At 42.0% G+C, this 27,517-nt stretch overlaps 1 protein-coding gene across 6 annotated transcripts in view; it reads right to left on the bottom strand.

Annotated features, from left to right (window-relative positions):
- Positions 1-1,925: 1,925 nt before the first annotated feature.
- The window catches only part of UIMC1 (ubiquitin interaction motif containing 1), a 96,395-nt gene continuing 70,803 nt past the window's right edge, over positions 1,926-27,517 (bottom strand). For 4 of the 6 annotated variants that reach the window (XM_066591329.1, XM_066591330.1, XM_066591331.1 and 1 more), the window contains 6 exons: positions 22,503-22,665; positions 21,581-21,656; positions 8,425-8,548; positions 6,674-6,740; positions 3,498-3,534; positions 1,926-2,741 (listed from right to left, as the gene is read on the bottom strand). In XM_066591329.1, the coding sequence (XP_066447426.1) occupies positions 2,558-2,741; positions 3,498-3,534; positions 6,674-6,740; positions 8,425-8,548; positions 21,581-21,656; positions 22,503-22,665 (651 nt within the window). In that variant the 3' untranslated portion in view covers positions 1,926-2,557. Of the gene's footprint in view, positions 2,742-3,497; positions 3,535-6,673; positions 6,741-8,424; positions 8,549-18,633; positions 18,775-21,572; positions 21,657-22,502; positions 22,666-27,517 lie in introns of those variants that run through there. The other 2 variants (XR_010790298.1, XM_066591333.1) reach the window with 2 other exon arrangements.

Here is a 27,517-nt window from a genome sequence, read left to right as displayed (position 1 = left end):
AATCGGCACACGTGACGGGGCGGAGCTACAAGGAGCAGCTCTCCGGCACGAGCGGCCCCATTCGGAAGGGAGTAGACCGGACTGCGCAAGCGCGTCTAATCGGGCGATTAGACGCTGAAATTAGACGGCACCATGGAGACGGGGACGCTAGCAACGGAACAGGTAAGTGAATAACTTCTGTATGGCTCATAATTAATGCACAATGTACACTACAAAGTGCATTAATATGGCCATACAGAAGTGTATAACCCCACTTGCTTTCGCGGGACAACCCCTTTAAATAATACACTGCAGTACTTCTGTATTGAATTATATTAACTCCTAGGTTTGCCTTCACAAGCCATGGCAAAGCAAGAGCCCACTGTCAAGTATGCAGTTGCCATAGTAACCCATCTGCGCCCCAGTTATTAGATAGGTCACATTGTAAGGGGTTAACAGTGGGGATCACAGTTTTCTCTGATCCCTGCTATTGCAGGAGGTCCTTGGCTGTCAGCTACAATTAGCTCCCACTCTCGAGGCTGTGGCATCTAAATGCTGTACATGTATAGTATTTCGTGCTAACCCCTTCCCACCCAACAATGTACATGTAGGTCATGGGAGGGAAGCGGTTCAAGTAAGTGTGGTTTTTCTGACCATTGCCCTTCAGTACATGAAAATTTACCCTTAAATTTACTCCAGTCAAGCACTTTCAGAACTTTGAATCCTCTCATCATTGACTGATCCTAAAACTGTCAGCAGGTTTTAATCAATAACGGGACTGACACTTATTTGTCAGTTTGAGATACTAACTCAACAGTGACAAACAATATGGCTACACACTCTGTTTTCCCTTTTACAAAAAAGTAAATAGAATATAATGGCCAAACTTTGGTAGCTACTGAATCTTCTACAACGTGTTCTCTTGAAAAGATATAGTTAAAACATTGAACATCTTGGAAACAAGCAATCTGTTATTAGGATCACGGATCTTATTTTTAATATATTACTTCCAGAGGGCACAGCTTTAGAGAGAATGCAGTGAGGGAGATATATACACATTCTGCAGAGGGACATCAGTACATGCAGCCTGAGAAAAATCTAATGCTCATCTGTGTATTTTATCAAGTCATGGTTACTTCAAATATGTTAACACCTGTATCAAATTAACTCGGGCGAAGCCAGGTATATCAGCTGGTTTACTAACATTTGGTTGTTTTTACATTTTGGGTGGAAGTCCTCTGTAAATGAACATGGGACAACCTGACTAGAAATTGCCACTGTGATAGAAATATATAATTATTAAAGATAAGTGTGACCTTCTTGATCGCCATTATAAAATTAAAGGGGTTGTCCCGCGGCAGCAAGTGGGTCTATACACTTCTGTATGGCCATATTAATGCACTTTGTAATGTACATTGTGCATTAATTATGAGCCATACAGAAGTTATAAGAAGTTTTTCACTTACCTGCTCCGTTGCTAGCGTCCTCGTTTCCATGGAGCCTCCTAATTTTCGGCGTCTAATGGCCAAATTAGACGCGCTTGCGCAGTCCGGGTCTTCTTCGTTTCTCAATGGGGCCGCTCGTGCAGGATGCCGACTCCGCCCCGTCACGTGCCGATTCCAGCCAATCAGGAGGCTGGAATCGGCAATGGACCGCACAGAAGCCCTGCGGTCCACCGAAGGAGAAGATCCCGGCGGCCATCTTCAACCGGTAAGTAAGAAGTCACCGGAGCGCGGGGATTCAGGTAAGCGCTGTGCGGGTTTTTTTTAAGTCCCTGCATCGGGGTTGTCTCGCGCCGAACGGGGGGGGGTTGAAAAAAAAAAAAAAAACGTTTCGGCGCGGGACAACCCCTTTAAGGCAGAAATATACACAAGGGTGAAGAAGAAAAAAACAACTTGCTGACCTTTTTTTTGTTTCCTCCAGACTGCTAATTAGAGTGGTATCTCTTCAGTAGAATATCTCTTTTATTGTACACCACATGGAAATAAAATATCACCATAAATTATACATTAATAATTGTAGGCACTTTGACAGTGTATTGCTTGACATAACACAATGAAAACATTGAACTATTCACAAAAATAAATAGCTGCATAGGTGATAAAGACATCACATGGTTTTGTGGAAAGCCACAAGTTCTTCTGCCATATAGAAATCACATGTGGATTGTACTTCATGTAAAAACTAGACACAAAAGATCTGTGTATAAACCGTACAGAGTGTCTCAAAAGTGTGGAAACACCCATATGGAACGAAAACGGTTTGGCAGATGGTGATCCAATTTTGCATACAAGCTGCGGGGGAAACTTGTCAGGCCATATCGCCAACATGATGGCCATTTTCAATGCCGCCAACTTGGATCCAACTCTAATTTTCCCAATGGCAAACTGGCAGAAAATTTTCACCAGAAAAACAATGGTGTGCTTCATTTTAATATACCAGTATTCATTCTCATGTTAGCACAGGGATCTTCTTTCCCCGCAGCTTGTAAAAGTGGATGTTTCCCCACTTTCGAGACACCCTGTACATGTGCCAACATTCATTATTTGGTCCAGGATTGTAGCATGTAGTGCTGCAGTCACATTCTACGTCTCTTCCGCCAGCGACTAGCTTTTTTACTGCTTGGCCGAGAGCTAAACTGCTTCTTGAAGTCTACAAGGCAATCTGTGGCTTCTGAGATTGATACGAAAGATCTGATCGGGGAGTCGCTGGGGTTCAGATGCTCAGAGCTAAAACGGTCGTCATGTTCTTCTTTCGGGGGGCTGGAAACATGAGTGGAAAAAAGAACAAAAAAGTCACACATGTATATAAAAAGGAAAAATATAATATCACTGTTATTAAAGGAAATATTCTACTAAACCTTTCCCCATAAAACTATATAATCAGTCTGCTCAGCTCCTCCTGCTCTGTAACATGATGCCTGCAGTTTGGACAGCAATTTTTAACCCTTTCCAATCCAATTTGTATCTTGGGTTTCCTAGGGGGCTTACTCTTTTTCTGCCGTTATACAACGGCGCTATCTGCTGGCTAAAACCGGTACTGCATGAGATGACACGTTGGATAGGCTCCGACAGCAGAGAGGCTGACAATATACAGTAAGAGAACCCTGATGGACGTCTTCTGACATCGGAGCTGTACAGCCTTAAATCATAATGTCTTCAGAGGTCAGACAGTGGATTGGAAAGGGTTAATCTGGGTACGCACACGCTGTATGTGTATTATGACTAAGAGCTGCATGACAGCTTGAAACTCATCAAGAAACCTCATTCTGTGTCTCTATTCCTGATGGGATTTTAATTTTCTTCAATAAAGCTGATTTTAATGGATGCTGGATTCTCCAGTTTCTGCGATCACATCACTATTGTAAGTACTTTTAACAATACAGTTTTAAAATTTTATCAAATTACTAATAAAGTATAGGAAGGAGAAGTCCTAGGAAACTATTCACACATTCCAATTCGATGGCTGCACAGAAACTATAATGATTATAGGTATGAATGATCAGATTGGAGACTGACCTCAGATTGGAGGTTTCCGGAGCGTTACTGTTTGCTTCTGTAAAGTAAAACAAAAGCATAATAAATTAAACTCAGAGATTATATTATCAGTGTCACATCTGCTAATAACTGCACTTTCTGTACGGACGGAAGATTGCTACCTTTAATTATCACACATTCACCTAAATGGGACAGAGGTTGCAGCACCATTCCGGGCTACTGCAGTGCACGGAGCAGTGTTAGGTCTGGTCACAGCAGCTTTAGCAAACACTTGATCATTGGGGTGCTGCCAAGTGTTGGGCCCCCACTGACTGCTATTAATGATCTATTCTAAGGCAGGTCAATGAGAGTACTGGAAAATCATTTTAATCAGGTAAATTAAAGGGGTCGTCTGGTAAGAAAATATTAAACTGAAATGTATTCAGCCTTGTGTAAACAAACCAACAAACCACACCTTGCCTGATCCGACGCAGCTACCGTTCCCGATGGCACACGGTTGCACTCTTCTTTCGGCTCCAGTGATGTCATGTGACTGCTATAGCCAATTACTGGCTAATGCTTGAATGACCTTGTGACATAACATGGAGCAAAGTAGAAGGCCGGGCACTGTCGGAAAGCCATCTGCAGCGGAATCAGGTGAGGCAAGGAATTTGTTTTTTTTTTTAAACATGTTTACAGGGGGCTGAGCAGCTTTCAAGTCATTTTTTCCCCACCAGACTACCATTTTAATGTGATGGCTACTTAATACAAACTGGTAAGAAACTACAAGTAAAATCCCATACTTCCCCAACAAAGGCTGGTTTTGATATTTCCCCGTTTGCCCTCAATAAAAAGGGGAAGAAAACATTGTTAAGAGTGATTTTCATTAAGAAGGTTCACTGGGGAAATAGCTAGTAATGAGTGATTCTCTACTACATGCTCGGGGTCAGGGGTCTACATAACGAACACAAGACAAGTAGCACACAGTGGCAATGCGTGGTTTTTCTGCAAAATGAACAAAACTAAAATCCTCCTAGGAAGGTTCATAAATATCCTTTACAATTCTCCGCGTGCCAAATTAGGTTTTGATTGTGATGTAGAACATTTCCCTGGTGAATTTTTTTGTCTGTTTAAATCACTGTTTGAAAAATTTAGGAGTAAAGCGGTTATTTAAAAAAAAAGTACATGGTACTGCACAAAACTTGTTTATGGGGCTTTAATTCTGAATATTAATCAACTTAAGAAATGCAAGTATGAGATGGACTTGTAGTGTTCGCTATACAGCTTAAAGATTTACTAGTAAAGGCTGAAATCTGCAGTAAAAATCTATGACATAGCACAGCCTGCCTAAAAATTAGCACAGAATTTGCCTATCACGTTTGAATGTTTTTCTAAAACCCATGTTGGGACTCGAACCTTGGACCTCTTGAACTCCAGCCGGCAGCTCTGTCCGCTTCCTGGTTGTACTTCCTATAAAAGCCTGGCCCTGCCACTCCCTCCTTGCATGAATATTCTGCTCCCCAGCATTGATTGTCAAGCTACAATTCTGCCTGCTCCTCTGCTATTGTGACCAGATCTGATACTGACTTCTGACTTTCCATCTGACTACATTACCAGTCTCATCCATTTCTACTACAAACTGAGACCTCCTATTGCTGACTCGTGGCTCATCCCCGATTACCCTCCAGACCTGGTGGCTATTACAAGCCACGTTCTGTCGGTGCTGGGAACTGCAAGGAAGCCTGCCGGAACTACAGAGACCAGCAAAAGCTACTTGGGTGGCGCCGGCTAGGCAAGTATAAGACATTCCTCGAAAAGAAGACCCTGTGCCTCTTTTGGGGAAAAAATGAATATAAGACAGGGTCTTATTTTCAAGAAAACACGGTAGAATGTAAGCTCTAAGAACAGAGCCCTCACTTCTATTCAAATTGCTTATTAATTTAATACTGTAGAAAGTGTCTGATTTTGTCTGTACACGTATGTACCATCTGATTTGTAAAGTGCTGTAAAATATGTTGGCGCTATAGATGAGCGAGTATACTCGCTAAAGGCAATTGCTCGAGCGAGCATTGCCTTTAGCGAGTATCTCCCCTGCTTGAGACAGAAGGTTCGGGTGCCGGCGCGGGGGAGCGGTGAGTAGCGGCAGTCAGCAGGAGGGAGCGGGGGGGGGGGGGGGGGGGAGAGAGAGAGATCTCCCCTCCGTTCCGCCCCGCTCTTCCCTGCAGCTCCATGCCCGCTGCCGGCACCCGAACCTGCAGTCTTGAGCGGGGGAGATACTCGCTAAAGGCAATGCTTGCTCGAGCAAATGCCTTTAGCGAGTATACTCGCTCATCTATAGTTGGCGCTATAGAAAGTTCAATCATTATTAATTTAAAAAAAAACAAGACATTGTAAAGTGCTTTTCAGCCCAAAAGACATTCATTTAAGTAAAAATAAAAATGTCCCCAAGGGGTGTCCATAATAGTTAACAATGTCCTATGGCTTTGTCAGTACAGCTCTTAAGCAGCCCTGTGTGTCACCATGGAAAGACAACAGTGTGTAGTGTAATCCTGCAGTCTCATATTTTCTCCAGTGTGCCCCCTACCTTGTGTTAATATATATTTGGAAATTTAACCTGAAGTAGAGGACAAATAGAAGGGAATAGGAATGTGTTCCTTGTCTGCTAGCCTGGAGACGCCGGAAAAGGAAAGTGGTAAAAAACTATTAAAGGCTACAAAGTTATTAACACAAAGGAAGGGCTTGTTCCCACTAGGGCTAGGGATTTCTGTTCCGTTTTTACAGCAGATAGAATTAGCTGATTGAGCTATTTGTTCCGTTTGAAATATTTGGGTTTAATTCCACTCCTTTCACTTCTTTTTTTTTTTCCAGTTTGTGTAAAAGACCCATTAAATTCAAAGGGGAACTACATTGAAACATTTAATTCCGTTTTTTCTGCTGCAAAAAAGGGACTGAGGAATGGAAATCTCTAGTGCTAGTGGGAACAAGCTCTCAAACAGTTTTTATTTTTCATTTTCTATGCATTGACAGAATTAAAAAAATTTAAGTTATACATAACTTTCAACATTCTCCCTGCGGTTATGAAAAAAAATCTCAGAAGCCACAGAAGAGTTCAATGGCCATAGAAGGGAACGAGCTTGTAGCTTAAATACAGGGGAGGCATCCCTAAAAGCCAACTCATTTTACACTCCATCATGCAGTTTGTTGGTTACACGTTATACCTGCCAACGAGGATTCCGACTGCTCCAGCATGCTCAGGAGTCTGCAATTGCGCCCTGGATGTTCCTGCTGTAAACCAAGGATAAACATCTGTCAGCATCCAGCAGGTTGCGTCTCTCTCAGGCATAATGCTTGCTAAGGTTAATAGTAGAACAATATGACTAAGAGAAATGTATGCGACAAACAATGTAACCGCCTGAACAACAGTATATGACGAGGGAGCAGTTCACGGACACTATGCGATGCGTTGGAGATGTTATCACACATTCTGCTTGCTTTTGGATTTGCAATTTTTACAAAACAAAAGCTAAATCTGATCTAGTGTATGCTCAAATTAATGCAAGAAGGGTCTTTTACACGGCCCGATATCAGCCAGATGTAGACTAGACGTATGTTTGTACATGATCATTGGCCCGTGTAAAAGGCCCCTCAGTGATTAGTATCGTTGTCTTGCAGAGGTGAGGTCTTGAGTTTAAGGGCAACATCATCACGGAGTTTATATGTTCTCTCCATTTTCGCGCGAGTTTCCTGCCAAACTTCAAAAACACCTTAAGGCCTCATATCCACAGGCGTACCTGTAAACAGCTCAGCAGTTCATTAGTGTTTGGGATACCGGCTCTGCTGGCAGAGATTGCTGTCATGTGTAGTAGAAGATTTTTATTTTTTTTTATAAAATTCCTTGCTGTTTCATAGTGGAGTTGTGTATGAATCGCCGCCCAAATGCAGTGCATTGCGTATGAACTAGAGATGAGCGAGTATACTCGCTAAGGCCAAGTACTCGAGCGAGTAGTGCCTTAGCCGAGTATCTGCCCGCTCGTCTGTAAAGATTCGGCTGCCGGCGCGGGTGACAGGTGAGTTGCGGCGGTGAGCAGGGGCAAGCGGGGGGGGGGGGGGGGATATCTCCCCTCCGTTCCTCCCCGCCACTCGCCGAATCTTGAGACGAGCGGAAGGATTCTCGGTTAATGTACTGCTCGCTCGAGTAGTTAGCCTTAGTGAGTATACTCGCTCATCTCTAGTATGGACAGCGTTGTATACGCTGCCCATACAAAAGTATACAGCTCACAATGCGATCAATTTCTTGGTCTTATCTACACGTCCATTGACTTTCGTTGACTCCATTCACCGAATTTCACACATGTAATGCCTAGTGAAAAAACACCCGTAGACATGAGGCCCAATAGTCGAATATGGATTGTAAACCCCCATGGAGGCCTAATGTAAGTGATGATAATGCGTATACAGTGCTGTGGAAATCTGTTACTCGTACATGGAGTAAAATAAATCTCCAAACTCCACAGAAGTAAACCACTTACAGTAGGGCAAGTTCACGCAAAAGAGGATTTCCATTTTGCTCCACGGATACCGAATGAGTGGACTGCATGATTTAGAAGGTCGGTTGCATTTCAGTGATTTTATATTGGATAGTGTTCTGGCAGTAGTTTATAAACTACATCTTTCCATCCACTATTTTCAATAAAAAAGAGAAACAAAACGGCTATAGAAGTGGGTTTTAATTTATGTGTTTGTTTTTTTGTTTGTTTTTAAAACTGTGGTGCAGAATTTGGTAAATGTGGTTCTGTGTGTTATTTTCTCTATGGTGTAATCTTTACTGCCCATACATAAACCCATCCTAAAGAACACGTTCCTTATTTTAAAAAAGCAACGACTTCTTCCAAAAGGAACTTTTTGTTATATTCCCGTCTCTCCTTCATGAATTTATTCCATTTGATTAGGAAGAGATTAACACATTTACCTTGATGCTTCTCAATCTCTGGCTCCCCTGGGTTTCTAGCTCTGCAGTCTGCAAACAGTGGTCCACATGTACCTGATAGTTTTTCAGCGGTATTAGTGATTTACATAGGTAACATTTCTCACACCTGTAGAAGAAAAAAAAACATTGAATAATTTATAATAAAAATCTACAAAAATAGCAAAGTTTACCTTGACACAACGCGTTAAACTGTGGCACATAACTTTGTCTGTTCAATGGCTTATGTTGTCCTAGCATAACTTTTTATGGCAAGTCATCTGCATTGCGCTAAACTTTGTTACATCTGTAGGAGTATATACATAGTTCCATGGGAGATGTAATCTCCATCTAGCAGCGCTTCTACTTACGGTTGCGAAGTAGATCATTTTTTTTTTTTTTTTTAAACCCAAGAAATAGAATTCTGCACATGTGAATATAAAGGGTAATTGGTTCCTTTACTTTATTTTAGCCCACAAATTCTTGTTAAGCTAACGAGTTGTTATTTGACTGGTTTTAAAATAATGTTTTTAATAGGAATGTCTTTGCTGTCAGTAGCGCAAATTAAAGGCTAAAGACACTTTTGCACAGAATTTTTGCATTATTCATTGCTCATTTGCTTTCAAAATGCAAAATTAAGAAACCTACTAAATTGCCTTCATACCATTTTCCACCTGGCTGACAGATCCAACTGCTCCCGACTGTCAGGTCTCTGTTCTCCCTTCTCTCGGTGCTACAAGTAGTAAGGGAAGGGAGGACACACTGTATGCAGCGCTATTTCTGGCTGGATTTCTACAGAATTCAGCAATAGAGGCTCTGTAGAGACATCAAAATGCATGTACAGCGTGTGGCCTCTGCATTGTGTCGATGGCGAGTGCTTACTTCAGACACTACACAATAGCAGTGATTCCCTTGATTTTGTCTTACAACTTTATCTCTGAACCCAACAATTACTGTGCTGTAAACATTGCACTTTGCAGATCACAGCTGACGACTGGTAAATCCAGCATTCTTTCTAACTCCTTGAGTATTTACAAGTGAATGGTCCTGGCACTATTTTATAAGAGAACTTCTAGCACCCATATCTTGAAATCTGAGCCTACTTTTAGACGTACCGGATTTGGGATATAAATTCCTTACAGAAAATGCTCAACATACATATAGTACAATACATGTACATGGGATTTATAAAACCTCACTTTCATGTGACATAGTAACATAGTATCTTCGGCTGAATGAAGACAATGTCCATCTAGTTCAGCCTGTTTCACCCCTGCCCTCTGTTGGTCAAGAGGAAGACCAAAAAAGAAAAAAAACAACACATCAATCAATGAGCTTATTTAGCTCATTTGGTGGGAAAAAAATCCTTCCTGACTCTATAATGGCAGCTAGAGTAATCCCTGGATCAACATTTGAGATCAACAACCCCGCTGGTCACCTAATGTCTATATCCTATAATATCATAGCGCTCTAGAAAGACATCTGGTCCCCTCTTAAACTCCTCTATGGATTTTGCCATCACCACGTCCTCAGGCAGAGTTCCGCAGTTATCATTCGTGAATACACTTGAAAAGCAACTATTTCATAGATTTGCCCCCCCCCCCCCCCTCCCCATTGTCTTCTATGGTTTGTCCTGCATTACTTGTTAAAGGGCCAGTACTTTCAGTGCAAATACTTTTACAGTTTATATAACTGAAGAATAGTTTAGGGTTATTTTGCTCTCCTTGGCAATCAGTCTTTCTGCCTCCTCCTTAGCAATTTTGATCTTTTCTTTACATATTTTGTTTTTTTACCTGTATGGATTTTAGCACTTTTTCGCTGCCTTCTTGTTTTAGTAGTTTACACGCTTTCTTTTTTTCGTTTATTGCCCCCCTTACAGTCTTGTCGAGCCACATTGGTTTCCTTCTACTTGTAGTTCTTTTGTTTTTAAAGCATATGAACTGCTCACATGAGGCGATTAGGATGTTTTTAAACTTTTCCCATTTGTCGTCTGTACTGTTATTTATGAGGATGTTGTCCCAATTAATGTTATCGATAGTAGTTCTGAACTGATCAAATTTTGCTTTACTAAACTTTATATTTTTTGTCGCTTCCTGATTAGGCTTCTTAGTGAAGGACAGCTAGAAATTAATTATATTGTGGTCACTATTTCTCAAGTGTCCTTCAACCTGCAGATTCTGTCTGGTTTGTTAGTTAGAGAACAAACTGAGAGAAATAAAAATCTTTATGGATTAATTGTGCAGTATAACAGACTAGCATGTTAACGCTATTGTATGGATCAGTACAATCATGGCAGTTGCAAATACAATATACAGATTCCAGATCTTACTACTTTCTTTTTTTTCTGTTGATACCTGAGAGTTCTTTGCAGGCCGAGTTGATGTTTTCAGTGGAATTACTTTAATTACTTTTTATTGTTTTTTTTTTTCGTGTGTAACCTCCAAAAACACCCCTTTTATTGAATCTGGCACCCTTTTATTGCTTTTTTTTAAGTTATTATGTGGGATGAATAAATTGATAATTTTATAGTTCGGATTGTTACAGATGCAGGAATACCAAAGACTTGATCAGGAAAAATATGATTTTTGCTTGAACTTTTTTTTTTGGGAAACTTAGTCCCAGCAGAGGATACAGAGGACATAAACTTCTCATTTCCAACAGGTCATGGCCAGCGACCAAGATGGAAGGTCGCATGTGAATGAAGCTCCCCAGGGGATCTCATCATCCTGTAATTTATCCTGGCCTACCTACCCGAACTGTCACCCTGACAGGTAAATCCAGACCCTCTAACCTTGCTGCTGATATCTGGCCCTGGGAAAAGTGGCTTTCCTGTCCTCCGAGGCTCGGACCCGGACCGCACTCCGGAGCGGGAACTAGGCCGTGCGCCAACGCCCTTTTTATTGCAGTCTGCCGCATCGTGCTGTCTGCGCTTGGTGACCGGCGCATCCCGCCCTGTGGAAGCCGCTGCCGCGGCGCTGCTTTCTACCTCCGCTGCTGCCCGGAGATAGATCCTCCTCTCGTCCGGATCTGGGAGCTGTCTGAAGCGGCGCCGGCGAGACTCTATCGGAGGGCGGCGGCTGTGCCTGCGCTGACCGCCCCGCTACGCCGGACCTCCTCACACGCAGGCCTCGTAAATCTGGAGGCTAAGGAAAGCTATACCTGCAGAGACGGCGACAGAATCGGAGGAATCCTGCCCGGATTCTGATTCCAGCGGACTGCAGAGGCAAGCGAGTCCCTGACAGAGGAGGTGGGGGGCCGTTTTGGAGATAGTGGAGGCGCTGGGACTGTGAGCGGCGGGAGTGTGAAACAAGCCGCGTGAGGCCCTCTGAACATCCCTGGGAAATTCCCCTTCTACCACTAGGCGCCATTTTGCAACTGTGGCTGTGTGTGGGACATTCACTGCGGTCTCACTGAAGAACTACACATATCTGGCAGAGTGCTAGCTTGCTGGCTGGTGCAACCTGCAGAACCCCCTCTTTATTGTTTGGTTCTGACGGACCTGCAGTGGCGCTCCTCCATAAACAGGCCTGGCTCTCTGTGGCCCCTGGCTAGTGGGTGCAGTGAACTGTAGAGCTGCCTTTCTGACCCCTCGCGGCGCTGCGGTTGGATGGAACCTTTGCGGAGACTGTTCTGAACGTAACCTGTAACCTCACTCTATTCCTTTGATCAGCCACTATAACCCACAACCGAGTGGACTCTCGCTGCTCTACTTATTTAATGCTCTATAGAAATCCTCTGTACTTTCTGATCTGACAGCCTGCCCCTGTCTTAAGGGACTCGGATAATTCCATTGATTTATATTGCAGTACAATAGTGAAGACACATATCCAGTCTACGATCTTTGTTTTACGATCGCTCACCATGAGTACTCGGGCCAAAGGCAGTACTGCTGCGGAAAAACTAAAAGAATTTTCTCGTACTGAGGCACCCGATCATACGCCGTGTGCGACACAAACTGTTCAGACGAGAGACCCTGGGCAAAGCCCTGAACCAACTATTAGAAGCAATTAACGCCTGCAAGTCCTCCCTCACGGGTAAAATAGAGGAGGTTAAATCAGATGTTACTCTATTAAGACAAGATCTGCAAAACATATGGGGCAGGATACATGAGATGGAAGACCGCGTCTCTAATATAGAAAACTCCCTGCGCCCGCGCCCAGTGGCAGTGGAGAAAGCCATAAGACAGTCAGAATTTTGTCAATCCAAGACTGATGATTTAGAGAACAGTTTACGTCGTAACAACCTACGTATAATTGGTCTCCCAGAGAAAACAGAATGTTTCCAACCTGAATCGTTTACAGAAAATTGGCTTAAATCCACTCTGGGCGATGACACCTTTTCTCCCTCCTTTACGGTGGAAAGAGCCCACCGAGTTCTGGCGAAGCCCCCATTGCCGGGCGCCCCCCCCCGTTTTTGACAAGGATTCTGAACTGCAGGGATTGGGATGCCGCCTTGCGTAAGGCCAGGCTAGAAGGCCCTCTCAAATACAATTACTCGGTGATCTCTATATTCCCTGATCTCTCGGCGGATTTGCAGAAACAGAGAGCCACCTTTGTCGAAATAAAAAAAGAAATTTAAGGACAGGGGCATACCATATTCTATGGCATACCCGGCCCATCTGTGGATTGTAGTGAATATTAGTGCTTTTTCTACATTCCCCTACGGAGGCCATGGAGTGGCTCCGCATGCATCCTATGTCACCCGATGTTGCATAGCCCTGATCTGCGTTTCAGGATGTTGCAAGCTATGTAAAGATTGATGGAGCCTATAATCCATTGGCCTATGGAAGAAGCTACATATGGTCGAGACAAGGAATTATATCCCCCCTTTCCTTTGTCTTTACATAGCTCTAGAATGCACACTCACCTCTGCATTGCCACTGCCGGAGCAATAACCCAATGCCTTGCTTAGGATATTTACTCCGAAAACCAATTCTCTATAGGCCACTGGAATATCCCCCCACTCATAACAACTGCTACTTTCAAGATAGATTGTAGCTTATTCTTTTTCTCAGACATCCGCGCTGCATCGTTGTTAAGCGGGATGTCAACTGTTAGCTGTTCAAGCTGTTCCAGTTTAGTTTCTATTAGATTACAAATAAGTCTGAGCTGGTATAATTTTCTCTTTAATATGTGTAACACGCTTCTCTTCTTAGAAATGCCGCTGGTGTTATATGCCATTATGTTTTCCGATGTCGTTGTCTTGCTTTAGTTGGAACGTGCGAGGTCTAGGCACTGCGGCCAAACGTAAAGCAGTTTTCTCTCAAATTAAGCAATTAATTCCCCATATCATGAGCTTGCAAGAGACTCACCTCATGATAGACAAAGCTGATGCCCTTAAAAACCCGTGGGTCCAATGGATAGGTCACTCCTTCCATGCTTCTTTCTCTAGAGGAGTTTCACTCCTTATCCACAAATCATTAAGGTGGAATCCCATAAATATTCAAAGAGACCCTGCGGGTAGATTCGTGTTTGTATACGCAGAGATTGATTGAAGCCCTATGTTATTTTGTGCATATACAACTCACCTCATAATAACCTTTACCTCCTACAGGCTGCTATGTTTGCTCATCAGTTCCCCTTAGCTTTTGTTGTCTGCATGGGAGACTTCAATCAGGTAATGAACCCGGCTAAGGACAGGTTCCAACCGTCCCCCGAAACTCCTGTCACAGTTACTGCCCCTATGCAGCAGCTGTTTGAAAGTGTTGGCTGGGTGGACCTTTTGGCGACTACGTCACCCGGAAACCCTCGAATATACATGTCACTCTACGGGTCACAACACGCTATCAAGAATCGATTATATATGCTCCCAGACATTGGTGCTCTATTCATCTAATAGAATTCATTGCCCACGAGGTGTACCAGACCATAGCCCGATATTATTATCTCTAAAATTTCCCAGTCATAAAATCGTCCCTACCTGGAAATTACACCCATTTTGGCTTAAACTCCTTAAATCCAATGACCAAACGCCAAACAACATATCAATGTTTCTAGACGCTCACGATGGTAATACTCATTATGCCTTGAAATGAGACACTTTTAAAAGTATATCTCAGGGGGGTGCCTCAAATCTGCCATTTCCTACATCTAAAAATCAACTTCTCACGACAAGGAGCTAGAAATCCAGACATCCGAGGCTGAAAAAACATATTTCTAATCCTACAGACTCCAATAAAGCAAAATGGCTTGGCCTCTCCCCCCTTCATAGGCATCAAATTTATGTAAAGACTAAATGTAAATAATTTTTTACTAAACACTATTTTGAATTGGGCAACCAATCTACCGGTAGTCATCTATTGGCAACCAAGCCAACACGATCCTGAAAATTAAAAACCCGCAGGGTACAGAGCTTACCGACGCGCAGTCCATAACAACGTGCTTTAGGGAGTTTTACACTAATCTCTACAGATCCTCCACCGAAAACACTACCCTAGATGTCCATAACTACTTACAAGACCTGACATTCCCAACACTCTACTGAACAAGTGGCTTTTTTAGAAGCTCCAATTACTCTAGAGGAAATTCTGAAAACTATCAAAGAAATGGCGCTTAATAAATCCCCTGGCTCTGATGGCCTCCCAATAGAAATATACCAGAAATATAGTGAATTACTAACCCCACTCTTGCACGATATTTTACATCAAGCCCTGTTAGAGAAATCCCTTCCCCCCTCTTTTTATGAAGCGTCCATTATAGTCATTCTAAAACCTGATAAAGACCCAACTGAGTGTAGCTCTTATCGTCCTATTTCATTAGTAAATGCAGACTATAAAATCTTAACCAAAATTTTGGCCACTAGACTGAACCAGGCTATTCTATCTATTATACACCCTAACCAGACAGGCTTTATGCCAGGAAAGTCCACAACAATTAATATTCGTAAGGTTCAGACTGTCATTCAATTGGGTAGGAAGTATAATATGCCTTGGGCGCTCGTATCTTTGTATATGATGAAAGCCTTGGATTCCTTGGAGTGGAACTTTTTGGAGGCCTGCCTTGCCCGTTTTGGGTTCGGCCCTAAATTAATGCAATGGATTAGAATTATATACAAATCCCTGAAAGCCAACGTGGTAATTACCGGTGTCCCCTCTGCTGACTTCCTGCTCTCCAGTGGTACCCGTCAGGGATGACCCTTTTCCCCGGCCTTGTTTGCCATAGCTATTGAAGCTCTGGTGATTCGTCTGAGATCCTCCTCTAATGTACTAGGCATCAGGTGGGGAGGACTCGAGAGCAAGGTGGGTCTATATGCGGACGACACAATCCTTTTTTTATCGGATCCTGAAGTCACCTTCTCTCAGGCAACGATCCATATAGACAAGTTCTCCCAATTTTCTGGGTTACACGTTAATTGGGCTAAATCAACAATTTTATGCACGGGCCAAAACCCTAAAAAAGATCCCTGTGTTTCTAGATAGGATCTGGCTGTGGTCTCCACATTTAGATATCTAGGGATAGTCATGTCCGGGGACTACCATAACGATTTAACAGATAATATTGCGCCGTTACAAGAAACTTTAAAATGCAAACTTAAAAGATGGGCTAAACTACCACTTTCGGTAGCTGGCCGTATAAATCTTGTCAAAATGGCTATACAACCCAAGTGTCTCTATATTATGCAACATATGCCACTAAGCGTTCCAAAGAGAATCTTCCAATCCTTTAACACCCTCATTATATCCTTTATATGGAACTCTACTCATTCTAAATTAAGGCTTTCATCATTGCAAAGGCCTAAGGACCAGGCTGGAATGGCCCTCCCGCCATACTACCTAGCAGGACAACTATGGAACATTCAATTGTGGTTTTTGAACCAAGAGATGCCCACTGCAGATCAATATCTTGCGAAACAAGGGGTAATAATTTATTAAATTATCTAGAATTCCCAGAATGCTCTAACTCCTCCAATATATTACCATTGCATAGACTGGCTCTTTGTGTGTGGAGAGAAGCCAAATCTCTTCAGAAATATTGAGATGTGGTGTCTGACCTTTCCCTCTGGGACAACCCCGGCCTAACAGCCTTACATTCGGTTCCAGATCCTTAATATTGGATCGGCCTGGGGGTAGTCTCATTGGGAGATGTGTACATGGATGGCATATTCCCTACATTTACCCATTTGCGTGAGATGCTGCAGTCCCCGCAACTTCAATTATTTAGATTCTTCCAATTGAGACATGCATTACATTCTCAATTCCCCCCCACTTCTACCCAAATTTCAAAATTTCCCACAATTGGTATTCTCAAATCTCAAGGCCCTAAGGGTTTAATTTCAATATTTTACACGCATCTGCTCTCAGCAAAGATAGGCCCTAACCCACTCCCTTTTCTTGACAAATGGAAACTCTACATTCCATCCTTAAAGGGGTTCTGTCACTAAAAAAGAAAAATGCTATACTTATCTATTCCTCCCCCATCAGTCTACTTACCAGATCTTCACCTCCCCCATGTTCTCCTGTCTCCTGCAGTCCGGGGCCTCACTTCAGCTCCAGCTGCCTGATTCTTCTCCTTCCTGTGAGGTTACATACATTAGGTTGGCAGTCTGCCAATGTACATTATGTCACAGCTCACAGGCCAGCAGGAGGATTGCCTATCTTCTTCAGAGATTGCTCATCCGAGCGGTCTCTGAAATGGATTACAATTCCTTCCTAGGCAGTGAAGCTACAGCACAGGGATGTGACCTTCACTGACCCGGCAGGAAGGAGTTTGTGATAAGCAGCCTTCTTAACAAGCTGGGCCCAGCCTGCAGTGAACTGACCTGGGGTACTGGAGAGGCTCAACCAGGAGAATATGTGATAAGGAGAGAGACAGGGAAGGGATTGGCAAGTTTAAATAATTTTTCTTTTAATGACAAAACCCCTTAACACTTGAAGAATGGTCGGATGTGGTGGAATCCCACCTTTCAGTCTCCCCTGCCGTAAACAACAAATTGATCCAACTTTATATCATTCATAAAACATATCTTACCCCTAGTCGCTTATTCAAAATGGGAAACCTCCATTTTAATTCTTGCCATAGATGCCGCCAACCAGATGCGAATTTTTGGCATCTGAAGTGGGACTGCTCTTTCGTTAAAACCTTCTGGTCTAATATGGTCTCTTGTGTAAACTCACTCCTAATACCTCCACTTAATATGAATTTAGATCCCAAGATAATTTTATTTGGTCCGTTAACAGAAGACGTATGGCCAAAGTATGTCCGCATTTTTCTCAAAGAGGTACTATTTCTAGCGCGTAAAGTAGCAGCCATGCGTTGGATGGCTACAGAGCCACCTTTAATGTCACATTGAATCCAATTGGTAAATATTGTAATACCCTACGAAAAAGTCATCTACCAGAATAGAGGCTGCCCTGGCAAATACCAGAAGATATGGGGTTCCTGGCTAGAGGTGTGTTCCACTTTGCCTGCTGACTAGACATGATACCATTGAGAAGACAGACGGTTTTAATTTTCTGTTTAAAAAGTTTATTACTGTAACTGTCGATTACAAATGTTAGAAAATGTTCCGATATCTGATGCTTTACACTCTGCACGGAATATTATTGTTTACTATATATGCCATATATCCAATAATCACCCTTTTTTCTTTATTCTGTACTGCATATTACATTTCGATAAATAAAACAAATACCCTCTAATTTCTAGATCGCTGGGGTAATGCATAGGTATGCTTCTGCATGGCAACACTGTCAGGCAGTGCGGTTCTCTCCAATCCACACAGTTGCAGGGCTGGTTGTATAATACAAGATCACCATGACAAAAACGTACGACACGGTGAGGGAACTACCACCGACCGTGATGTAGGTGTTCATCTCAGGTCCTTAACAGCTTAAACCCCACACTGAACATGGTGTTTGATGGTTATGGGCAGCATGTTGTAGAGAAGGAAGAACATTTAGTAGTCTGCCGTGAGACAACCCCTTTAAACTCTGGCAAAACTAAAGTGTTTGAGTGTTTACTAGTTGCTATGTGCAACAAAGTCAGTCTTAGGGCCCTTTCACACCGGCGTATGCGCAAAAACGCTTGCCACAGTGCAACGTATTTGCGTAAGTTTTGGTGCCTAGTACTGTACTTTTTGCACACGCAGGGCCAGTTCACACATGCACAACACCCCTTTTTCGTGGATTAAGAAGCCATTAGCCTAATGAGGTCCAGATATGTTCCCTTTTTGTGGTTTTGCACAGTGTTACACACATTCCCTTGCATATTTACGTACCTTGCATAGACTTCTATTGTAAAACACACCCATGGGAATAAGCCCGTTGAAATCAATGGATTCTATTCTCTGGATTTTGCACACGCAAATACGGTCATATGAATATGCCCTTACTATTAGACAGTTTTGATAAATGAGGCCCTATGTGTAAGAACAAACAAAGAAAACACCATATGCATTGTTCACAAAATATGTAGTAAAACTTGTGCTAAATACAGCTAAATAGGGTCTAGCCCAAAATACCCCAGACCTGAAATGTTTGAGATAAACTGGGCACCCGAGGAAATAAATAACTTTCAAAACAATATTATATTAGTAGTTAAAATGAGTATAAAGAATATTTATCACCTATCCACTGGAAATCATTGCCCATGGGAACATCAGAACTGTATTTTGCTGTCTAATTTGCAGCCAGTTTTTAACCCCCCAACTCTCTGTGACCTACAGTTATGTCCTGCAGGTTTGGGATTTGTATGGAGGGAGATTGCAGGGTCGATCCCGCTACATACAATGTGGTTGCCGGCTGTTTCTTACAGCAGACACATGCCCACAATAGCTCCAATAAGCAACGTCGCTTATCATAGCTGTAAAACCTTTTAATGCTGCCGTCAATTCTGACAGCGACACTTAAATGCCCCAACCAATGTTCCGGGGTCCCGTACATCCCCCCCGCAATGAGATCACGGTCTGCCGTGTGAGTGTCATGGCACCCGGGGGCTTTCTGAAAGGCCCCAGGGCTGCCATTGCAGATTGCCTATCAAGCCATGCCTGTGTAGTGGCTTGGTAGACTGCCTGTCAGATCATGGTATAATGTAATGTTATGGCATTACATCACACTGCAACGCATGTTCTTGTCCCCTATGGGGACTAAAAATAAATGTGATAATTAGTTCCAAAAAGTTTTATTATTTAAAAAAATAAAAAAGGTAGTAAAAGTTAAAAAAAAAAGTTAAAAACATTTGGCATCGCTGCGTCTATAAAAGTTGGATCTATCAAAGTAGTTGACTCCCCATGGTGAATGTAGTCAGAAAGAAAAATTAAAAAACGCCAGAATTGCGCTTTTTTTGGTGACCGTTTCCAAGAAAACATTGTAATAAAAAGCGATTATATGTACTCCGAAATGGTACAAATAGAAACAGGATGTTCTGCAGAAAATGAGCCCTCACACAACTACGTCAATGGAAAAATAAAAAAGTTATGTCTGTCAGAGGATGGCGGCAGAAAAGAATTAAAAAAATGTAAATATCTTTGGAGAAAAAAGTAGTACAGCAAACAAAATTATATATAAATTTGGTATCTTAGTAATCGGACTGACCCATAGAATAAAGTTATCATGTTAGTTTTGTTGCAGTGTGTACACTGTAAAAACAAGACGCACGCAAAGATGGTGGCATTTCTGTTTTTTCCATTTCACTCCACTTAGAATTTTTTGCAGTGCATCATATGGTAACAGTAAAAAATACAACTCATCCTGCAAAAAAAGCCCTCAGACATCTAAGTCGATGGATAAAAAAAAGGAGTTACGATTTTTTTAAAAAGTGGGAGGAAAAAACAAAAATGGAAAAAAACAAAAAACGTCTGCGCCCTTAGGGGATTAACCCTTTCCAATCCACTGTCTGACCTCTGAAGACATTATGATTTAAGGCTGTATAGCTCCGATGTTGGAAGACGCCCGTTGGGGTTCTCTTACTGTATTTGCCAGCCTCTCTGCTGTCAGAGCCTATCCAACGTGTCACCTTATGCAGTACTGGCTTTAGCCAGCAGATAGCGCTGTTGTATAACAGCAGAAAAAGAGTAAGCTCCCTAGGAAAACCAGGATACAAATTGGATTGGAAAGGGTTAAAAGGCAATATTTTCTAAAAACGGAATGAAAATATTAGGGTAAAGCATAGAAATGTTCTTCTAGAGCATTATGACCAGCAATACAATGGTTTCATGTTACAAAGATAGCTTTACTACATTATCCCTTCAATAATACCAACATGGAGTGGAGAGCGGTTGTGCGAGAAGTGCTACTCGTAAAACACTTCATTTGGAGTACACAAGTGCTACTTACTTAACCTGTAGGGTGTCATGGACTGATGACAATATAGGCTCATGCTTACAATATGAGGTATTGTGTATTGCTGCACAATGGTTTGGGGGCCTTTTGTTAAACCAGCATGAATAGGAAGTATGCATTGTGGATAAAGTAATGGCTTCATAACAAACACTTTGTTTAAAAGACTGAATACAAGTGGCTTGTGGTAAAGTTTCGAAGGGGTTTTCCAGGCGATTTCTACAGATGACTTATTCTCAAAAACTGCAGTGGTGTTTGATTTAAAAATATTGTGCCTCATTAATCAAAATGGTCTAAAAAAAAAAACAAAAACAAAAAACAGACAAAAAACAAAACAAAAAACTGTCTTTGTTGCCCACAGCAACCAATCACATTTCATTTGGTTAGAGTAGTTTAAGAAATGAAAGCTGGGCTCTGACTGGCTTTGTTGCGCACAACAACCAGTTTATCTTGACGAATAAACGAGACCCACTGGGGAAATTTAAGAAGCCCGACATCTCAGACAAAGGGCTTGGTACAATTCAACCTGGTCCACTGAATATATAAAGAGGCAGAGACCTCTTCATATATTCAGCGCATCCCCACTTGACAGAAATGTACGCCTGGTCTGACCAATTTCTGGTGTAAATTATACATATATTTGACAGTCTGGGGAGGCCGCGCCACCCTCTGACCAGCTCTACCAACCTTCCCCAAAAGTGGCAAACCTGGTGCAGAAGGATGAAAAGTCAAAATCTTTGTGCAAGTGGCCCTTGCCTCAAAACCTTTCTACACTAGAAGACTGGTGTTTAAATGTCCCCCACTTTGCTTGAAACCACTCTAATGAAGAATCCCTAAGAGCCTTTTTTATTTACCAAGATAAAAGAAGAAATGAGCATACCTACTTACTTGCCAGAGTCTGCTGCGGTAATGCTGGCACTCGAACTATTATAGCTTCTCCTCAATTGATTTCTTGGTCTCAAAACTGTGGGGAAAAAATAAAAATAAATAATAATATACGTTAATATTACATAGCAGACAAAAAAAATACAGTATGTCTGAGAGAGACACTATTACCATATGTGGAAACAAAAAAAATGGCATGTTGGCACTGCTCAACAACAAATGTCGTGAGTAGAGATGAGCGAGCATGCTCGTTTAAGGCTGCTACTCGGTGCAGCCTTAAACGAGCGTGCTCGCTCATCTCTAGTCTTAATGCAATAGAACGAAATATCCAACTTCTCTTTAATTAAATGCATTAAAAGCAAGCAGAAGGTTCGCGTTTCGAGGTTCCGCTTCTCCTGGTGTCACAGCCCCGGTCCCCTCTGCTTCGTGCCCCCAGCAGTTTTGGGTCCATATCTCTGCAGTCCCAAGAGTGGTGTAGTACCCAGCCTGACCGATGAAGGGATTCACCCGAAACGCTCATCTTTTGCTGGCTTTTAATTAATTTAATAAAAGAGAAGTTGGATATTTAATCCTATAGTCTCATGACTTAATTATAGACTGGCTCCAAGATACCAGTTTTTGTAGATCTAGTCCGTCCACCAATGGTGGGTCCACCTGGCCAGTAGCACCTCCATTATCTATTTTTTAAAACCCTCCTCAAGGCTTTTTGAATCCTGGTCACATATCGGGGACTCAAGCCTCTGACATTATTGAGTTTGTTCCACCCCTTTCCTTTCTCTCTCACATTATTTCCATAAAGAACAATATACAGTGCTGTAGATGTAGAACATTGGTAACGCATAGGAGCCTTAGACCTTGCAATTCTATGATATTTTGTCTAATTTTCAACAATTTACACTTTCGTACATTTATAGCCTACACCTACCTGCCATTTCTTGTAAATCACTTGTCCCATCACAGTATGCTGCGTGTCTCTCAATTTGGGTCCGAGGAAAGTTACACTGGCACATTGGGCAAGGCACATTTTTGGAAAACATTTTGTTCAGGCAAATAAGATCTTCGTCAGAAGCTCCAGAAGAAATAGAAGCCTAGAGAAAATAATAGAGGGAACACAAGTCACATGCTTGTCTTTGCAATACTGTGCAAAGAATCTTTACCAGTAAGAATAACTTGGTAAATGATAATCACTTGTGCCATTTTCTAACATAAGGCTCTGCTGCCATAAGCTATTGGAACTGCGGGTTTGACATGTTTCCAGGGCGTTTTCGATCATATTTGTGATGCACATGCTAATTAATAATCAAAAATGAATAACTGAAAAAGCATGTATCTGATCGTAAAATGCCTTGGTTTTGTGGTGCAGTTTTCAACCAATCAGCTGCTAGAAGTGAAGCACATTGCTATACACAGCACACACTGAAGAAGCAGACAGCACAGCAGCTAGTCTCCACCAATCAGCTTAGGAAAGCTGTGAAATAGTGGTGAAGCCAGCATAGGAGGAAAACTAGTGATAAATGCAGAATACAAGTCATATGATCGTTAGAAATAGTGCTACTCATCATGTACACATACAGAAGCTTATTCTCAATAGTCATTTAAATTGACAGATACAACTGTATGTTAGAGCCCACAATGCAGTTCCTAAAATGTAAATATCACCTTTGTTCACACTTCTCATGTAATATTCCTTGAACACATCTTATAGTACTGTAATACAATACTGAAGTCAAATATATCATTGATATTTAAATACACCAAGAAAGTTGAGGGAAAAAAACCTCCTCCCATGCCTAGAAGGGTTTGGAAAAGCGCACACAACTCTTTACAACTGGAACGTGCGAAACATTTGCTCACCACTTCACACCGCACAGCTTCTCCGTTCTCATGCTTTCAAGGCGCCTGTAACATTGCTTAACCTGCTGTAATTTCATTTGCGAATTTGTCTTTCAGCTTGGAAACTGGCACAATTAGAAGAAAGGTGCCAAAACACTGAATGTAAGTGGGTTTTGTTGCTCAAACTGAGTGCAGTAGGGAATGCCCCAAGCCTGGAAAGTATAGAGCATCAAGCTTACAGCACCTCTGACTGCAGAGTAGGAAGAGAATGCTGGAAGATGCCCGACTGTAAGGACTCCTTCGCACAGGTGTATTTCCTGTTCATGTGCTGGCCATTTATTTCACTGTCAGCACATGGGCCCATTATAGCCTTTGAATTTTTTTTATGCAGCGCTATTGTCCGTAAGACCCTCCCCCCCCCCCCCCCCAAAAAAAAAAACAAACATAAAAAAAACAGCAAGTCCTATTCTGGTCTGTATTACAGATGAGAATTGAACGTGCAATGTCCAATGCCCAAGGGTATCAGACAGCGCATGGACTTGTGTCTGTGTACTACATGAAACAAGTTGCGCCTGAGAATCCTGCATGCGTCCGTTTGAACACAAACTTATACAGGGGAATGCAGCTCCAATGATTGGGTCAATTCTGTGTTTTTCTTTTTTTTTTTTTTTTAACTACTAAATGCCAGAAATTTTCATTTTAGTTTTTTCATCCCCACTTTTCAGTAGCTATAATATTTTATTTCTGTTGACACTGCTGTATGAGGGCATGTTTTTTTTGCAAGACAAGTTGCATTATTAGTTCTAGTAACCCTTTCAAATACACTGTCTGACGTCTTCGGACATTCTGATTGAAGGCTGTACAGCTTCCGGTGTCAGAAGACATCCGGCAGGGTATTCTTACTGTATATTACTGGCTGCTCTGTTGTCGGGGGCCTCTCCAGCATGTCCCATACCGCAATACTGGCTCTAGCCCAGCAGATGGCGCCACTGTATAATGGCAGAAATAGAGCCCGCTAGAAAACCCTGAATCCAAAATTGGATTGCAAAGGGTTAAATGTACCATAAAATGTACTGACAAAACTGGGCTGAAATAGAAAAAAAAAATGCAATTGCGCCATTGTTTTTTGTATTTTATTTTTAGGATCATGATGCAGCAACAAAAACTCTACATGTTAACTTTATTAGGGTCAGTACAATGTGGCAATACCAAATATAAACTGTTTTTTTTATTGTATAAAACCTACATAAAATAAAATATAACCCTTTAAAAAATGTGCTTCTGTCACCATATTCTGCGACTCATAGCTTTATTTTTATGTTAATGTTGCTGGTTCACATGGCTTTATGTTATACAGTTCACCAATAGTTATATATTTTAGTCTGGACTTTTACTGACTTAGCAATATCAATTGTACTTATTTATTCTTACAAATGAGAAAGGCTTTTTTTTTTTTTAAACTTTAAATTTTCAAAACTTTTATTCAACTTACTTTTACTCTCTTTAATCCCCATAGGGGTCTTGAAGTTGCAATAGCTTGATCATTTCTACTATGTACAGCTAGTGGCGGAGCTTAATAGACTGCAATATATGGAAGTCTTCCTTAGGCTCCAGGCTGCCATGCGAACCCAATGACACCCCGCAATTGCTCCCCTTCAAGAAAGAGGCTTCTAAACAGTCAACTGCAGCGATAGATGCTAGCTTCGATTGCTAAAGTTGCAGGCAGGCATCAGCTGTCAGAAATAGCGGGTACCCGCTACCTTCCTAAAATTTACTTTGTGTTGTATAAATCTAGCATATTCAGTAAAACAAGAGCACAAGACTGAAATCTTAATGTAACAAAGATTCCCCTATAAATCTATGAAAGTGCCCAGACTATTTTTTCCTTAGGGAGATAAACTGCTCTGGCAGCGGGTTTCTTGCCTCTCTGCATTCAGAATACATGAATGCTCAGCAGTGTGCGCATGTGTATGGGGGTTGTGAGATAGAAAATTATCTTATGTGTATAGGTAGCTTAAGGCACCCAGCAACCTTAACATGTTACATTTACAAGATACAGTTCAAAGAGGCTGTAGTGTTTAACCCCTTAATGCCACAGGATGGTACTTAGCAGCCAATAACTACTTGCCTCTGGAGAACCAAACACAGCTGTTCTGCCCCAGTAATTGCTGTGATTGGTCAATCAGTGCTGACTGACCAATGACAGTGAAGCAGCCAGAGTGTGCACCGTTTACAGAGCGCTCGCTCTTTCGAACCGCTGTAGTGTGGAATTAGTGGCTGGAGAAAAAAGGGCAGAGGGGTTAATTTATGGAAAAAAAGTCATAGCAATTAGTGGTATTATAGGTTCTGTAGGCGTTCTGTCAGTGGAGTGTTTGTTCAGTCAGTGTAGTGTCTGAACCGGTCCACGTATCGCTCAGCATATCAGTCAGTGCAAAGAAGTTTGCTAGCGATTGTAGAAAATTACTGCTATATACTCTGGAGTCCTAAAAAACAGAATTTTAATTATTAACTATTTTGTGGTGTTTGACTGTCTTACAAGCAGATAAACTCAAAGTTTGAAAATTTTCAGTAAATCTTGATTTTTTTTAAATAAAAGACAATTTATTGATGACAATTTAGCACTCAATTACAATATGTCGTGAATAAGAAAATATAAAGTGACAGATTTGAAAAATAAGATTTGGTCCTTAAAGGAGATGTCCCGAGGCAGCAAGTGGGTCTATACACTTCTGCATGGCCATAATAATGCACTTTGTAATGTACATTGTGCATTAATTATGAGCCATACAGAAGTTATAAAAAGTTTTATACTTACCTGCTCCGTTGCTAGCGTCCTCGTCTCCATGGAGCCGACTAATTTTTGGCCTCCGATGGCCAAATTAGCCGCGCTTGCGCAGTCCGGGTCTTCAGCTTTCTTCTATGGAGCCGCTCGTGCCAGAGAGCGGCTCCGTGTAGCTCCGCCCCGTCACGTGCCGATTCCAGCCAATCAGGAGGCTGGAATCGGCAGTGGACCGCACAGAAGAGCTGCGGTCCACGAAGGTAGAAGATCCCGGCGGCCATCTTCAGCGGTAAGTATTGAAGTCACCGGACCGCCGGGATTCAGGTAAGCGCTGTGCGGGTGGTTTTTTTAACCCCTGCATCGGGGTTGTCTCGCGCCGAACGGGGGGGGGGGTTTAAAAAAAAAAAAACCCGTTTCGGCGCGGGACATCTCCTTTAAGATGAAAAAGTGGCACAAAAACCTTTAAATAAATGTTCAAAAACATGGGGGGAAATTAATTAAGACTGGCATTTCAGAAGCAAACACTTCTTCATATATGAAGTGCATCTCCTACCCAAAAATGTACGGCAGGCCCAGGCACAAGGCGCAAGTGATCCAACTAGGAACCATTAAAACAGGGGTATATTCGATTTAGTAAAGAGCAGGGTAAAGGAAGCGTGAAGAAGAGGAGGAAGTGTCCCTGGGGATGGGAGTGATAATCATGACCTGTAGAGAGTAGTTCCTGGTCACTGGGAAAAACTGGAATGTTGTAACCCACAGGATACTGTTTAGGTGTATCTTATTTGCATTCAATTTTATAAACCTTGCACTACAAAAAATGGCTAAGAAAGGATTTAATAGAATATCAAATTAAGTTTATTGCAGTTTGCCTGCAGACATTTTATACTATAAAGGCTCTTTTAAATGGAACGAATATAGTAAAAATAAAAAACAGTGAACGTGAACGATAAATCATTCGGTCTACACACGAGCCAAAGACCGAATGATGAACTTCGTCGATCATTGCTGGCTCATTCACTTAAAACAGTGATCGTTCAGTCCCTCTTAGTCGCTTATGCAGCACGTATCAAAGACTGAATGATGCTCCTTTGAATGGGCCAACCATGTATCTGCATATCTAAACAGGCTGCATGAGAGCAGACGAGCTAGCAGTGATGTCACTTCTTCAATCAAACGATAATCGGATTGTCTAAAAGGACCCTTATGTCCGATGCCACGCTATAATATTCTCTATGCAGCCGCAAAGGTCGCTCCGGAGGGACTCTAACAGAGGTTTTTGTAGATTTGATTGCGGTGACATCCGCCTTTTCAAAATTCTTAGGCTTGTA

Source organism: Eleutherodactylus coqui, chromosome 2 (genome assembly GCF_035609145.1).
Source record: "Eleutherodactylus coqui strain aEleCoq1 chromosome 2, aEleCoq1.hap1, whole genome shotgun sequence".
Classification (NCBI taxonomy): Eukaryota; Metazoa; Chordata; class Amphibia; order Anura; family Eleutherodactylidae; genus Eleutherodactylus; species Eleutherodactylus coqui.
The sequence above is the reverse complement of the archived record's forward strand: the minus strand, read 5'-3'. Positions and strand labels throughout refer to the sequence as shown.